The following is a 17,640-nucleotide window of genomic DNA, read 5'->3' as shown; positions in this document are numbered from 1 at the left end:
TAAAGTCTGAATGCTATTTCTATGTTATTATTCAAGTAGGATTCTATTATAATTGGGTTTAACCTAGTCAGAGGACTGACCCTAGTCAAAAGACTGATTCTTTAAGCAGAGATCACTGCCAAAATTGAGACTTGATTTATTTGGGAGTTCCACACTACAAAGCAACATGCTTACTAGCTGACCCAGAACCTCTTCAGCAGATGCTAAATAGTGTAACCTTCCATACATATTTCTCCTGTTGTTTGTAATTAAGATATGGCTCCTATTATAAAGAATATGGACAGATACTTTCAGGAAAAGTAACAGTCACTATTTTTGAGTGGTTGGCAGATGCACAATTTTTATTTCTTTGTAGTCTTTTCTGTATTTCCTGGATTTTTCAAAGAATATTAATTTTATAACTTTAAAAAGTTATAATTCATCTTAAAATGTTTTAAAAATATTATTTTTCACTTTTTGTTATTTCCAACTTTCTAGGAAGCAAAAATGACACAAAGTAAGTGACATATGATATTTTTTGACCTCTGAGAATCTCATTACACTGTTCTTGAATGAAAAAAAAGGAGTTGGGGGTGCCTGGGTGTCTAAGTCCTTAAAGCATCTGCCTTGGGCTCAGGTCCTGGGATCAAGCCCTGCATCAGATCCCCTACTCAGCAGGAAGCCTGCTTCCCTCTTTCCCACTCCCCCTGCTTGTGTTCCTCTTCCTGTGTCTCTCTCTGTCAAATAAATAAATAAAATCTTTTAAAAAAAAGAAAAAAAAAAGGAGTGAACTTCCATATTACTTGTTTCTATAACCTGAAAACATCTATACGAAACATCAATGAATGTATGGTCAATCTTAAAACATTAATGCCTTCCTCTATATTCCACTCTCTTTCCTTAAAGGAAATATGACAGCCTTTTGGGACAAAACTAGAAGCAAGAACCAAAGGATTAACTATTCTAAGAGCAGGTACAGAAGACAATATCAAGGCAGTAGGTAGTAAGAAAGACTCAAGATTAGTAGTTTTGAGAATCCAGTCCTCAAAGTCAGGCTTTTGTAAAAGGATCAGGAGATTGCAAGAAATGTCCTGTCCTGTTACCTCCCTAAAATTGAGTGGTTTGGTTTTCTCAATGAGAACATATAAAGAGATTAGCACCCAGAATCACCTCCCATATATCAGTAGTAAGTTCCTAAGGGTCTCTAGATGAATAGTTTTGCAAGAAATCCACAATACAAATTCAGACTGGGATAGATGCATGACAGTTGCCTGAAACAAGCTGATAACTTGATGGACTTTACATATTCTGTTTCAATGTTTTCCTGACACTTATTCACAGATGCTGGCTGGCTCCAAGTGAGAAGATAGAAAAAGGCCCTCGCTGGCTACATGCAGTTCACCTTGAAATAATAGCTTATGGTTATTGAATACTTAATGTGTATTAGGGATCGTTCAAAGCACTTTCACATATATTAAATTCATTTAATCCTTATTAAAAAACCCTATGGGGTATTACTGTCTTCATCTTATAACTGAGAAAACAAAAGCATAGAAATGTGAAGTAATTAAGTTGACTTCTTTAAAGGCATTCAGGTAGTAAGTGGCAGAGGCAGGATTTGCAAGCAACACTCTGCTTTAAACCAAGAAATTCAGGTGCAGCCCAGACTTGCATCCCCAATCAGCAGAACGAAGACCCTACCATAGGAGCACTCTCAGCACTCAGAATGTGGTCTCCAAATACCATCCTTCATGAAGAACTGTGGCCCATTAGGAAAATGGCTGATACTGAGTCTGGGACAGTAAGTGTACAGTGTAACTAGGTCACATTATTGTGATAGAAAGAAAGGAAGCCATCAAAGATTACTGATCATTTCAAAAAAAGCAAAGCAGGGGCACCTGTGTGGCTCAGTGGGTTAAGCTTCTGCCTTCGGCTCAGGTCATGATCTCAGGGTTCTGGGATCAAGCCCCACATTGGGGTCTCTGGCTCAGCAGGGAGCCTGCTCCCCCCCCCCCCCTTCCCTGCCTGCCTCTCTGCCTACTTGTGATCTCTCTCTCTGTGTCAAATAAATAAAATCTTTAAAAAAGAAAAAAAAGCAGCAAACCTGAAGGGGCTCCCATTGGCAGAGGAGACAAAATGAGCATTTAAAAAAATAAATAATGACTAAAATGATAGAAACTCATTGAAATTTAAAAAAAAAAAAGCAATGGGCTTATAATGATAGTTGAAAAAATAAAAGAAGAAATTAAGTAACATGAATTAACCTGATGTGCCTGCTTTCATAGTCAACTTAAGAAGCACCTCCTGTTATTCAAGCATGTGGCACAGGGTTCTCATCTTCCCTTTCAAAAGAGATTTTTCCTAGCACTTAATCTGAAAAATCTGCTAACTACAAATTACTCTACCTTATTATATTTTTAATGACATCTATCCCCCTTAGAGACTAATGCTCAGGAAACTGTCTAGTAGTTCTGCACCATATCCAGCTCTGAACAAAACCACACATTATTCCCTTATAACCTCTGCTACTTATAGACTTAAAACCTTTCTCCTAAGACAAAGGAGCAGCCTGACATCTTAAATTTTTAAACACTTTGTACAGTATATTTTTATTTGATCTTGCATTATGATTAACACATGGCAGCATCAGATATATTTTAAAAGGGATATCATGCACTAACTTTTGGTGGATTTCCATCAATTGACTCTGCTTCTGAAACCCGATTAACTGATTCTCGGGTAAAACTGATGGACTTGGAAAATTTTTCATCTCTCTCCCCACAGTCATCCAAGCTACTTCTTCCTGGACTTCTGTAAGAAACACATCATTATAGAATATAATCAAGGTCAATTCCACACAAATAAGTGATTCAGTCTCCCCACTGATGAGGTCCTTTGCTATTATAAAGCATTTTGACAACAAATGGGTATTTGTAATGTTACAAATAAGCTCTACTTATAACAAGCCCATCTTCTTAAATCACATGCAGATTGACTTTATTTCTGAAAACAAAATATGCTCACATGGGATTTTATAAATTTCAGAAACCATTAAAAAATTAACCAAGTACAAGCGGCTGTAACAACAGTTAATACAATGAATATTATAGCTTGTTTAAATTTCAGTTATGAACCACCACAAAGCTTTGAAAGGTGCAGGGCAGGGGTCTGAGTTGGATGCCAGTCAACTCCAGAAGGCAGTTTCAGATCTCCTTCCTTCTGATTCAGTTCCAGCTGAGGTGGTGAGTCCCTCCCAGAAGGGGGAGCTCCTGATATCTGAGCACAGACCCCATCAATCAGTCCATGCCCACCTTCTTCTTGCTCTTCTCATTCCTAAGAATAAAGTTTAAGGAACAGCTTTCATATGGCCCTGGGAACATGACTCTAACAAATGTGCTGAGACCTACTTTTCCTCTCTTAGGGAAGAGCATAAAGAAAGGAAAATCTATGAAACATAAAAGGAGTACAACTGATCTAATGTCTAGGTCTCAAACTCAATAAGCAATTATTCCAATGTAATCTTTGCTTACATAGAGACTTAAAGCTCTTCTAAAATAAAGTAGCAGCCTAACATCTTCAGCCATGTCATCCTGAGGAACACCCCTATTCTACCCCACCCAAATAACACTTAGATCTGCCACCAAGTCACTCTTGGCCAGGCAAAATGGCAGGGCTGAGGGGACCCAACAAGAAAAATGGCCCCTTGGAGACCAGCCCAGCAAATGAGTATCTGCATGTGAGGATTTTAAGGATGGGAGTGAACTACAGAGAAATACAGAAAGGAAAAAGGAGGGATAATGATGGAGAAAATGAAAATGAAGATGAAGATGGAATAGCTGAGGAAATAAAGGTTTGAGACAGATACACTTCTTTCAGGAAGTGGGAAGAAAGGGAAAAGGAGAAGGGGGATGAGGATCTGGCTACAAATTCTCTAAGAAAGCACTCAATCACCAGAAGACAACAGCAACCTCTCTGGTGACTTCAAAAAGCTGGACCTTAGAGAATATGAAGAATCTGCTAAAAAATATTCAGTCTCTTCTTCTTTAAAGACTGGAAACTCCTCGAGTTGGCAGGGACCCTAGAGCTCATCGAGTTGAACTGCCTAATTTCAGAGGTGAATAAAGTGAGGATCAGAAAGACGAGGAGATTGGTTTGAGGTTGTGCAGCTACTTGGTGGCCAAGTCCAGACTAGAACCCAGATCTTCTCCATCATAATCCAAGGATCTCTGCATTATGTCAATTGTTTCCAAGACCTAAGAGAGACTAGTAAACTTTACAAGAAGAGTAGTACAATGGAAATTTTTAACTTTACAGAAAACTAATAAAATATGCATGTGCAACCACATTAAAAAAAGACTAAAATATTGATGCTGAGCTGAAATGGTATAAAGAGGATCAGCATAACTAGAAAGCTACCTAAATAAAGGAAAAATTGTGTACATGGTGAACTTCTGAAAGCTTTCTATATTAAGATTTATTTGCGATAGAATGTTTAAGTAAGAGTTTTATTAAGATATAATTCATGTACCATAAAATACACCTATTTAAAGTGTACAATACAGTGGTTACAGAATTGCACAATCATGATCACCACTATCTTGTTTTAGAACATGTTCATCCCCCAAAATAAATCCTGTACCCATTAGCAATCACTCCCCATTCCCCCTTCCTCCCAGCCTCTGGCAACTACTAATCTTTCTGTCCCTATGGCTCTACTCATTCTGGATTCCAACTCATATAAATGGAATCATATGATATGTGGTCTTTGGTGACTTGCTCCTTTCACTTGCTTCTTTCACTTATAATGTCTACTATAGAATTTTAATGTATTATCCCTAGTTGTTTTTACTGCTATGACCTCAATCACCATTGGACAAAATGTACTTTTATTTGCACAGGCTAATAAAAATGTCCACTCTTCCCAGTGGATACCTACCAGTCAAAAATGATCTCTCTCATCTCTGAATTTCTTTATCACATTATCTATTGCTGCCCTTGGCCTTTATTATTTTCAACCTCGTATTATAATTATTTGCATTCCCCACAGTACCATCAGTCCCTTTCATTAACGCACTCAATATTTGTTGAGTACCAACTACATGTCAAACACCACTAGGGTTTTCTCGAGGAAACATCATATTATCTTTGTATTCCTCAAAGTATCTACCAGCTAATTTATTGTATTGTTATCTATAAGATCAGAGATGTCAGTAGGTACTTCTCCAGATCCTTAAGAAAAAGCTTTACTAAAACCACACTTTAAGTAAATCCTAGATGACACAGTTACAAAATTGACAGTTCCTTATATGTCCTAAATTTGCTTACCAATTTAGCACTACTACTCACTGTCCTCACCTTTCACTGCATTCCACTACAGAGAACAAAGAGGCAAATTCTACCCAATGATGAATTAATACAAATTCTAAATTAGGAAAGTCTAAAATAATTCTGCTTGAATTCATGATTAATAAATCGTGAAATTTCAAAACATTTTGCTCTACCTGGGCTGTGCATTATCCTCGATCGACAGAGACAAGCTTTCCATCTCTTCAGCATTTAAGCCTAGCTCACTGCCATAGTTGTGCTGGAGCAGCTGCCAGAATTCCTGTCTGGTCAAGCTCTAAAAGGACAGGAAAATTACACTGAGTATTGGAAAAGATAGTCTAGGATAACACAGTCATTCAGAACATGAATTCTGAAGTCAAAATGATCTGTTGTACAGATTCTAAATGTGTAACTTTGGTAGTTATTTGACCTTTCTAGATGTCAGTTTTCTGTATCTGTAAAAAAAATGTGTCAACAAAACTTATCTGACAGGGTTGATAGTGGGAGTTGATAAAATGCTGATTTTAAAGTGTGTAACATAATAACTACTGTAAGTGGGAAGTAAGATGTTTAAAATGGCCTTTTCGTAGAATAGTTTGTTCACAATATCAGGCAATCACCAATGTGAAATTTAAATTCTATAATCCAACCCCTCTGCTGTGACCACTGGATCAACACTCAGAGTTCTAATCATCAATTCAGAATCATCTTCTTAATCCATAATGTATCTGTATATTTCAACCATTTTAAAAACCTTATATATCAGGGGTGCCTGGGTAGCTCAGCTGAGCATCTGCCTTTGGCTCAGGTCATAATCCCAAGGTCCTGGGATCCAACCCTACATTGGGCTCTTTGCTCAGCAGGTAGCCTGCTTCTCCTTCCCCTCTCCCTCTCTCTGCCTGCTGCTCCCCCTGCTTGTGCTCTGTCAAATAAATAAATAAAATCTTAAAAAAAAAAAAAACTGATATATCAGTAAACTTTATATTTTCCTCAAATATAAAAGGCAACAGGCTAGAATTCAGAGTATTTTCTCTGATTTACTTTTAACAAAATTGAACTTGTTCTTTGTAGGTATCATATCGGAGTTAAAATCATCTAATACCAAAAACTCGTACATTACATAGCAAAACAAAAACAGTAATAGTATGATAACCAATGGTCTGATTTTTAGAAATATTTTAGGTCTAATATAATTACATGATTAAGCAAGGTAAAGGGAGGCAACATAACACCTGAGGCAACTGTTGGCAAGATTCTTCCTCTCTCTCATTCATCCAACAAATATTTATTTAGACCCTACCAAACATGTATCACTGCACTAGATGGCTAAGGAGGGCAAAATGTAATGTACAAGAAAGCAAAAATGGACTTTTCAGACTTCATCAAGATAAAAAGCTGCTCCACAGCAAAGTAAACAGTCAACAGAACTAAGAGGAAACCCACAGAATAGGAGATGATACTTTGCAAGTGACATTACAGATAAAGGGCTGGTATCCAAGATCTATAAAGAACTTCTCAAACTCAACACCCAAAACACAAATAATCCAGTCAAGAAATGGGCAGAAGACATGAACAGACACTTCTCCAAAGAAGACATACAAATGGCTAACAGACACATGAAAAAATGTTCAACATCTCTAGCCATCAGGGAAATACAAATCAAAACCATAATGAGGGTGCCTGGGTGGCTCAGTTGATTAAGCATCTGCCTTTGGCTCCGGTTGTGATCCCAGGGTCCTGGGAGTGAGTCCTACATTGGGCTCCCTGCTCCACAAGGAGTCTGCTTCTCCCTCTGCCCCTCCCCTCACTCATTCTCTTAACCTTGACTTTCTCTCAAATAAATAAATCTTTTAAAAAGATTTATTTATACCAGTTAGAATGGCAAAAATTAGTAAGATGGGAAAAAACAAATGTTGGTGAGGATGTGGAGAAAAAGGAACACTCTTGCACTGTTGGTGGGAATGCAAGCTGGTACAGCCACTCTGGAGAACAGTAAGGAGGTTCTTCAAGACATTAAAAATAGAGCTATCCTATGAGCCAGCAATTGCACTACTAGGTATTTACCCCAAAGATACAGATGTAGTGAAAAGGAGGGGCACATGCACCCCAATGTTCATAACAGCAATGTCCACAATAGCCAAACTCTGGAAGGAGCTGAGATGTCCTTCAACAGATGAATGGATAAAGAAGGTGTGGTTCATATATACAATGGAATATTACTCAGCCATCAGAAAGGATGGATTCCTACCATTTGCATCAACATGGATGAAACTGGAGGGGATTATGCTAAGTGAAATAAGCAGAAAAAGACAATTATCATATGGTTTCACTCATATGTGGAACATAAGGAATAGCATGGAGGAACACAGAGGAAAGGAAGGAAAAGTGAATGGGAAGAAATCAGAGAGGAAGACAAACCATGAGAGACTCTGGACTCTGGGAACCAAACTGAGGGTTACAGAAGGGAGGGGGTGGGGGGATGGGGTAAACAGGTGATGGGTATTAAGGAGGACACGTGTGGTGATGAGCACTGGGTGTTATACACAACTAATGAATCATTGAACACTACATCTAAAACTAATGACGTACTGTATAGGCTAATTGAACATAATAATAAAAAAAATAATGTATAAGTTAAGCTCCTTGCTCTCAAACAACTAAATATAGTTGAAGAAACATGAGAGACTTTTTAAGTTAAATATAATGGGCTATAATTTATTAAGTACTAAAGTACTAGTAGAATCAACATATTATAAAAGTCTAAATGCAAGAAATATTACTGTGCATTTACATGTAATGTTTGTATTAGATAAGGCTACACACTGGAGAAGGGTCTTCAGCAGAGCTGAAGGAAGGACATGAATGGGGAAAATGGAAAAATGAGGAAATACAAATACAGAATACATACATAAAGAACATAGGTAATTCTTGCTTTTTTTTTTTTTTTTTAGGTTTATTTATTTTTATTTTAGAGAAAGCAAGCACACACACACTCATGTGGGTGGGGGGAGAGGCATAGGAAAAGGGAAAGAGAGAATCCTCAAGCAGAGAATTCTGCTTGAGGAATCATGGACCCTCAAGGCAAGGCTTGATCCCAGGACCCTGAGATCATGACCTGAGCCCAAATCAAGAGTTGGCCACCTAACTGACTAAGGCATCCAGATGCCCCAGGTAATACTTGTTCAGAAGTCAGTTAACAGTTCATTCACCTACTGGAGTAAAAAACTTAAGTCAAAAAAATTAAGTCAGATTTGAAGTCAGAAAATAAAGACAGGGAGATTTAATGAGGCCTAAACATACATATGCCTTAAATTCCTCCCTGATACTTCCCTTGACAATTGCCACTTCTTTATTTTCTTTCTCCTCGTTTCTTCTCCCTGTCTGGTGGCTATGGAATCTTTGTTACATTACACTAGATGACCTTCAGTATATTTCATGGAACCTCAAAGAGATAAGAACAAAATTTCTACACTTTAGACCACCAGTTTTCAATTTGCCATACCCAGACTACTGGATTTCCACAAGAGCAGTTGAAGAAAATTCAGATATTATCAGTACTTTAAAAAATCAAAAATACCCAAACAGTTACCCACAATAAAGTTATTCAAGCTAAGTAATTGTCAGGGCTCTCTGGGTCTGAATTACATTAGCCTTGAGGAGTTATCTAAGGCTGATAAGAAACTCTCATTGTAAATAATGTGTGTCTAACAAACAATAATGTTCTAACATTTTATTATTTAGTGTACACCACTTGTTTGGTGGGCAAAGTCTTTTGAAGATTAGTGTCCATGAAAGAAAAAATAAAAAGGATAACTAGTAGCAGAGAAAGTTAAGGAACCACTGTCCTTCATCCTAAAGATACCCCCACACATTTCTTTTCTGACTTCCACACCAGAAAAGCCATTTGTGAATAGCAATTAGCTCATACTAATAACTCATCTTTCAGAGACACTACCTTTGAAATACTTTTAGTGTCATAAATGGATGGTTAACTTTATAAAGAGAAACAAGAAAATTTCAATATACTTATGGAAGATTAACCTTTTACAAAAACTTCTCTGGAACAATAAAAATCAAAGTATTCCAAACAAACTAAAGGAAGTAGATAAACTAATGATAAATATTCAGACAGCTTTCCAAAAGTGAAAGACACGAAATGTAGACGTAAAATAGTAACAACAAAAATGCAATTTTAAAATATATTATCAAATACTATCAGGAAGTTAACAGTAAATAGGGTAATACACTTTTTTAAATCTATTAGTTCATATATAAAGTGTATTTTTATATACAAATATAAAAGTATATACTATTTTATATAAAGGTATAAAGTATGTACATATATATAAATTAATGGAAAACAAAATAGAATTCATTTAGTTAATCATCTTTTTTTTTACCATCTTAAATTCACCATCTTACAGATCTGCTAATTTGTTAAAAATAACTTTTTCTAGGGACGCCTGGGTGGCCCAGTCGGTTAAGCTGCTGCCTTCGGCTCAGGTTATGATCCCAGGGTCCTGGGATTGAGTCCCACATTGGGCTCCTTGTCCAGCAGGGAGCCTGCTTCTCTCTCTACCTCTGCCTGCCACTCTGCCTACTTGTGCTCTCTCTCTGACAAATAAATAAATAAAATCTTTTAAACAAATCTTAAAAAAATTAAAAATAAAAAAATAACTGTTTCTACAAAGTTGGTCAGAAGTCACAAAAAATGTGGTTATATGTAGTCATGCTGAATATTTAAACATTAAAACATATACCCAGACTGATATTCATAATTCTCTGAATAATAATAATTATCTGAATTAGGTTGTTTCAAAAAACAACCTAAATTTTAAACAAAGGCAGACCACCTACCTGCAAACAATGGAGGGTCTCCTGGGTTCAGCCGGCAGAGAGTACTTTAACAAAATAAAGATGAACCAAGTAGCAATCAGATAAGACTCAAGTCAGAAGATCAATTTCTGGCCCAGAAAGCTTTGTATTCTAAGTATTCTGCAGTCTTTATCTGCAGCAGAGTTCCAAATACTTAACGACAACTACGTGAAATCACTGCTTCAATCTTCTCGTTTTTGTTATGAGAGGTTTCTCCTTATGAAAGACATGTTCTATTGAGTTTAAAGCACGTTATTTGTCACTTCCTGTTATGTAGTATCAGCACTCTTTCCGAGGTTGCAGGTCAGAATGCAGAAGTGGTAGTTACACCTCACTCTACAGGTTCCTAAGCCACTCCCACTAGAAGAGGCTAGGTAAACAGGGTTTTATTAAAGGGACAGATCTCAATTTCTTCGGTTCCACGCAAGATTAGAAACAATAAAATGCCAATGAAAATATCTGCTTGTGCTCAATTATGTAAGATGCCTATCACAATATCATTCCAATCTCATTTAGAGATTAAATATATTAGGGGTTAAATTTTTTCTCCCTGCTAACTCGTTCTATTCAACTCTGGCAATGTCATTATTACTTCTTCATATGCTGCTTCTTCAGTATTGATGTAGCAGTTCCAGCAGACTTGTGCATTAACCCTTTACAACTTTCAAAGATTACTTCTTGAGTATTATAAATGGAATGCCAGGAAATAGCAGGAAGAGCAAGCTATTCAGGTTGAGCAATTACAATAAGCGCTCAGCACATCATTCATCACTGAAAAGTTTACATCTTCATTACTCAATAGTTCTTTCCTTTAAAAATATTTTTTACTTTCTTCAGAATAATTTCCTGGCAGGGACCTGGACTGTAATGAACACTACTGAGAGTCTCATCTACCAATTTCAATTTATTTCTCCGAATTAAAATTTTCTTCTAAATGAAAAATCACACTTTGCCTCAATTTCTACCTAGTTATTCCATTTAATTTAGTAAGATATATAGACAACATCAAATGTTACTCAATGAACTGCAAGGATATCCTTTTGGGGGGGGGGGGTTGCTAAAACCTAATAATTCTATGCAATAGCAGAATGAAGGACCAGAGGGACACTGGAGAATACTACTCCAAACTGTAGAGAGCACACCTGGAGGCTAGAGTCCACTGTCTAAAAATTAGTGCTTTTGACTTGATATGGTAGTTCTCAAAGGCTGAAACTGTGGATAGATATCCTTACTCTACTATGGTAACCAAATTACTATGAGAAAAATATGGATTAGCTGTACTGGAAATGATTTTGTATACCTTTGCTAAATATAAAAATCCCTAGAGTAAACCATGAATATACAGTAAATTTAGGAGGCTTAAGGGGGAAAACAGGACCTGACCCTTCCCCCACCAAGCAGCAAGAAAGCCTCGTGCATAAAGGCTGAGTAGAAGAGGAGCCACCAGCAAGAAAGAATGAGAGAAATACCAGGGAGGTAAGAGCAAAGTCCAGAAGGAATGATGTCATGGAAATCAAGGGAAGAAGGTGCTCATAATGGAGGAAGCATATAGCAGTGTGGAATGTTGCTGACAGAGCAAGTACAAGGAGCACATATATGGCGAGTACAAGGGTGCCAGGGAGTGAAACAGCCTGGAAAACAAGTTCAATATGACTAGCACTGGTGGTAGGGAAAGAAGGGGAAGGGGGAAGGAAGGAGTCAGTGGGGAAGGGGGAAGCAGCCAGGGCATGAGGAGCCTTGCAAGCGATGCTAAAGAATATGGGGTTTACACTGTTCAAATATAATAAGCCACCTACTAATTTCACATAGAAAAGTAAAAAGTTCAAAACTGTGTTTTTGAGAGACACTCTTTTAAAACTATTATCACTGTAGTAACAAGCTAAGGGACAGATTACAGTGTTAAAAAGAGATCATTAGAAGACTACTGTAATGGTTCAAGCTAGAAATAATGAGGGGCTTCATGAAAAACACGACATGGCTGGAAAAGAAGAGGTAAGAAACAAGGATACCTCCAGGTTTCTGGCTTGGGGGACCAGGTAGGACACATACACTTCACTGACCAAGGGAAAAGAGGTGGAGGAGTTCTACTAATCAAAAAGGTAAACAAGAGGGAACAACATAAGAATACAAATACTTCCCCCTTACCAGGCTATTTTATAGAAAATGTAACTAAAATAGTTAGCAATTTTACATTTATTTTTTCCAGGTAGGTTTGAATGTTGCACTTACTAGATTTACAGCACTACTAGAAAACTTCTAGATTTCCAAGTAATTCCAAAAGAAGTGATCAGTGGGGAGAAGCCCAAGAAAAAGTAAGGGGATTTGATAAGGCTGAGGAGTCTACAGAAGGATGGATGACACTCTTCCAAAAGGTCTCAAAATTTGACATTAACTTCATCAACTGACCACCTTTTGGAGAACGGCCTCAGCACTGTTGGCACCCTGAAGCTGCGCTCAGAGTGGCTGACGTTAAGGAGCCACACTCTCAGATGGCATATACTCACTCAGTAGCAAATACGCTCACGACCAATAGGGGAGCAGGCCTTTCTAATCATCCAAAGTCTTTCCTTCTGCCACACTAGGTGCCTCAACACCTTGGCAGCCAGGTATTAGTAATCAGAAACTTGCATGATAAGCATGGAATCAGAGCAAAGGTGGACAGTTTTCAAGGACCAATTGTGATGTTGGTGTGGCCAGATGATTCATCTCTGTACATTGTCTAGTGATCACAGTCTGCCTCTGTGACTCTATTTTTCTGTCCTAAGTTCTTGGCCTAAACTGACATATTCCTTCTTTATATATACTAACACAATCAATCAACTGTTTTAAACCCATTTTCCCCCCAACACCCCTGAGGAACAGGACACCCTTTTGTCATTCTCCTATTAGCAATTCCCAAAATAGAAGCTAGAATGACAGATACCATAATTTGGAGAGGGAGGGGTCTGTACACACCTGAAGAGCCCCTCTTATCATCTCATCCCTAATTCTGACGCATGTACTTCCTTCTGCCCTTAGGGAGTAAGTCTGAAAGCCATTGTCTCATTTAGAATTTTAAACATGTACAGATTTCTGCTCTTAGAGGCCCTGGATTTAAATAATCACTCTTTCATCACTATCTCAGGGCACCTGGGTGGCTTATTCAAGGTCCAACTCTTGATTTTGACTCAGGTCTTGATCTCAGAGTCGTGAGATTGAGTCCCACTTCACACTCCATTCTGAACATGTAGCCTGTATGGTGTTCTCTCTCTCCCTCTCCCTCTGCCCCTCTGCCCACTAGCACTCACTCTCTCTCTCTCTCTCAAGAAAAAAAAAAAGAAGAATCACTCTCAAATGTACTCTTAAATTTGCATCAAGAGCTAGCTTCATAGAAGCCCCTATGTACTGGCAAGAGAGACCATTATTATCTCACTGAAAGAACATTTTCATCCTGCCTGTATTGTATCAATAATCCTAAATCCAATAATCTTATATCACTAGGAACATGAAAGGATCAATATTAAGATTTGAGCTTTTAACAAAAGTTTTAAGCCTGTTAAAAGTAATAACCTTATATATACACATCTTGTTTTTTTTTTCTTATTTTTTCTAAGGATTTTATTTATTCATCAGAGAGAGAGAGAGCGTGCACAAGCTGTGGGAGGGACAGGAAGAGGGAGACGCAGGCTCCCTCCTGAGCAAGGAGACTGATTCAGGACTTGATCCCAGGACCGCAGGATAATGACCTGAGCGGAAGGCAGACGCTTAACAAACTGAGCCACCCTGGTGTCCCTACAACTTGTTTTTGTAATAATTCAAATACACAGAAAATAGCACTCTTTTGGCAATTGAGGATTCTTTAGTGTTTCAAGGTAATCATTTGTTCTCACGGCACATAGAGATTTAAGAAATAGAGTCAAATGAACATTGAACTTAGGGCATACCTTGAATGCTCTTTCTGTAATTAAAAGCCTGTGTTTTCTTCCCATCATTTGCCTTTTCCTTGAGCAGAGAAGTGAAGTATTGTTACTTAAATATAATGATTACCAGGAGTCTAAATCATTGAGGTTTTACTAAATTGAGTCAAAAAGTATTTATTGAGCGTCATCTATTTATAATACAACCCTTTAACTTACTGTCCACTTTTGAGAATAAAGGGCACTATGGCCAGAGTGCCAGAAGACAGTGAGTACATCAAGATGTACGCCAAACCAGCTCTACAGTAAACACTGCATTTGTCACTGAACATAAAACGATGAGCAAGACAGACATGGTCCTTATCTTCAAGATGTTTATACTCAAATGAGAAGAACAGAAATAGAACAAAGAATTATAAGTGTAATGAATGTTACAAAGGAAAAGCACAATATGTTATAGGAAGGTGAAGGAATGGACCTGACTTAGACTTAGTTTTATTAATGAGTATCACTTCAGACTGAGGGGTGGGAAAGAGGCAGGCACAAACACCACGTCTGAAGATCTCGTGCAGGAAAAAAAACAAAACAAAACAAAAAGGCAGAACACTTAAGAACAAGGAAGATGTACTGAGATGAAGCCGGAGTGGTGGGCTATTGTCAGATCATGGGATCCCTGTAAAAAATTGTATATTTTTATTCCAAGAGAAATGGGTATTAAGCAGGAAGCTAATATTAGTAGGTATGCATTTTTTAGAAAGATAAATTTGGCTGTAATATTGTTCTGAGGTCAAAAACTTTCTGTGAAAGGCTATATAGCAAATAGTTTGGGCCTTGTGGACCATTTGGTCTCCACTGCAACTACTCAGCTCTGCCACTGCAGTGTGAAAGCAGCCAAATAATACATAAACAAATGAGCATGGCTAGGTTTCGGTAAAATTTTATTAATAAACAGTGAAATTTGAATCGTCATGAAATATTCTTCTGTCATAAAATATTATTCCTTTTTTTATTTGCTTAAAAACGTAAAGTTAGGGGCCCTGGATGATCAGTCCATTAAGTATGCAACTCTTGATTTCGGCTCAGGTCATGATCTCAGGGTCATGAGATCAAGCCCCACATTCAGCCTCGTGCTGGGCATGGAGCCTGCTTAAGATTCTTTCTTTGCTTCTCCCTCTGCCCCTCACTCCCCTAAAAAGAAAATAAATAATAAATAAAATAAAATAAAAATGTAAAGCCATATCCCACTTTGTGGGCCATATAAAAACAGGTGGCAAGATTGTTGGGCTCTGATATAGAGCATGGAAGGGATAAGAGCTTTAAACTAAACAAAATAGCTGAGGGTGGGAGGGGCCTAGAGTCTTACCTTAAACCATGGTTGCACAGTTATTTACAAAAGACAGAAACTATCGATTATTTGTATGGAAGAATGGAGCTGCCACTGTCTTTTGGCTGCACAATGTGCTGTCAAGAAAAAGGGTGCTAAGCTCAAAGGCTGTGAACTAAACTGACTTGCATTATATTACTGCACAAATAAGCATAGTGACAGTTTAAACACATGTTGAAACATTGAGGATTTATGTTAAACTAAGTCAAATATCTGAAATAAACTGTTCTTTCTGAAGCAATACATCAGAGGAAACCATGAATGAAAAAAATGTACTTTTATTTTTTTTTTAATATTTTATTTATTCATTTGAGAGAGAAAGGACATGAGGGGGAAGGGCAGAGGGAGAGTGAGAAGCAGACTCCTGCTGAGCAGGGAACCCCACTCAGGTTTTGTTCCCAGGACCTGGGGGCCATGACGTGAGCCAAAGGCAGACACTTAACCAACTGAGCCACCCAGGCACCCTGGGGGGGAAAAAATGTACTTTTAAAAGCATTCTTTCTCAAGGAACCATATTTGTCTGCATTTTTTTCCCTTTATGTGGATTTATTTTATTGGAGAAATCAATAAAACACATACAAAACACACACACACAGACACATGCGATTTTAAAATCTTTTGTTACATTTATCTTCATCTTTTTTCTAGATTAATGTGCTTTAAGGCCCTCTCATGTAAAAAGTAAGCTAAGTAGACATATTTACTATTAGTCTCAGATTCCTAATTACAAGTAAATATGAATATAATATTCTGAACTTAAAGTCTCTTAAAATATTTTTAATAAATATGACATTATTCAAAAGACTTGTGTTGTTTTATAGAACTCTGTAGTTACGCTGTGTATTTTATGGATTTTGTGGGGGTTTTTTAATAGTATTACAAAAGATCAAGAAATCTAACCAATGTGGCTTTAATCACTTTAAAAAACGAAGGCTGGGGCACCTGGGTGTCTCAGTAGGTTAAGCATCTGCCTTTGCTCAAATCATGGTGCCAGGGTCCTGGGATCCAGTCCTACATCCAGACCCATATTGGGCTCCCTGCTCAGCAAGGAAGGCTGTTTCTCTCTCTCCCTCTGCCCCTCCCCCCTGTTCATGATCTCTCTCATGCTCACTCTCTCTCTCTCTCTCAAATAAATAAATAAAATCTTTTTTAAAAACCAAAGAACTTTTTCAATTTTTTCATTAAAATTCAGATCTCACTTTCTTCCTTGGCTCATCTGTAAACCTGAACTTTATCACTTCCCTGGAGTTATTTGTTTTCATAAGGCTGTATCACAACTTTCTCATCTGTGATAAGCACAAATTGGATTTGGGGAGGGACACTCAGATCAGGTGCATAACCAAATGCAGTAGCAGTCTTTGGCTTCTTATTAGAATGAGGGAAATGCACCTGGGGGATTTCCAGAGCACTCGAAAACCTAGAGTAGCACTAGCCAGGTCCCTAGGGCAACACTGGAGTTTTCACCCCATGCCATTAAGAGCAACCCACTGTAACTGTAGCAATGCATCCGAACATGGTGGGCCTAAGCCCGGAAAGAGGCTTCCTACAGCACAACCTGGAAAGGGCAACACAGAGCTGTAGGGCAGCAAGCCTTAATGCAGCCACTTCATACTCTTGCCAGTGGCTGCTGCGGGCCACCAGACTCCTCACTCTGAGGCCTGCATCACCCTGTCCAGGACCATGGCCATGGGGCTCCAAGGAACCAGGATGCCCAAATGCCAAGGAAGACTCAGGAGAGTGGGACAAGCTTGGACATGGTGCTTTGCTGCCCTCCTTTCTAGTCCCTTAAGAAGGGAGGAGGGGCTGGGCTTGGGAAACTCCCCCACTCCCACCCTCACCCTCCATTTGGGACTTCCAGGCCACTTCCTACCCCCAGCACTCCCGGAAGTGAAAGCATCCCAGTGGGGCACTGTTTGGAAGTCCCTGACCACAGCAGCCGCCCCAAAGTTGGAAAAACATTCAACCCTAAGAGCCAAGGAGGCCACAATTTGTCCACTCCAGTGAGGGACTTAGCTGGAGAGTTGGGAAGAGAGAAGATAGAGTTCTGGCCTGTGATGTTTGAGCTCCAGCAGCAAAGGAAACTTTTATCAGCTGGAAATCTCTACTCCACCCTCCAAGCCATTTTTTTTTTAAAAACAGATTTATTGAAATATAAATCAGATATCACAAAACTCACTTTAA

General features: G+C 38.3%; 1 protein-coding gene across 4 annotated transcripts in view; it reads right to left on the bottom strand.

Annotated features, from left to right (window-relative positions):
- Nucleotides 1-17,640, bottom strand: part of GRAMD1C (GRAM domain containing 1C) — a 97,612-nt gene that overhangs the window by 30,394 nt on the left and 49,578 nt on the right. For 2 of the 4 annotated variants that reach the window (XM_032852244.1, XM_032852245.1), the window contains exons 7-8: nucleotides 5,481-5,599; nucleotides 2,661-2,790 (exon numbers count right to left, since the gene is read on the bottom strand). In XM_032852244.1, coding sequence (XP_032708135.1) covers nucleotides 2,661-2,790; nucleotides 5,481-5,599 — 249 coding nt within the window. Of the gene's footprint in view, nucleotides 1-2,660; nucleotides 2,791-5,480; nucleotides 5,600-10,161; nucleotides 10,403-12,703; nucleotides 12,854-17,640 lie in introns of those variants that run through there. The other 2 variants (XM_032852247.1, XM_032852246.1) reach the window with 2 other exon arrangements.

The sequence above is a fragment of the Lontra canadensis genome, unplaced genomic scaffold (genome assembly GCF_010015895.1).
Source record: "Lontra canadensis isolate GAN:19392208 unplaced genomic scaffold, GSC_riverotter_1.0 scaffold6, whole genome shotgun sequence".
NCBI classification, from domain to species: domain Eukaryota; kingdom Metazoa; phylum Chordata; class Mammalia; order Carnivora; family Mustelidae; genus Lontra; species Lontra canadensis.
This window is presented reverse-complemented; position numbering and strand designations above follow the sequence as displayed.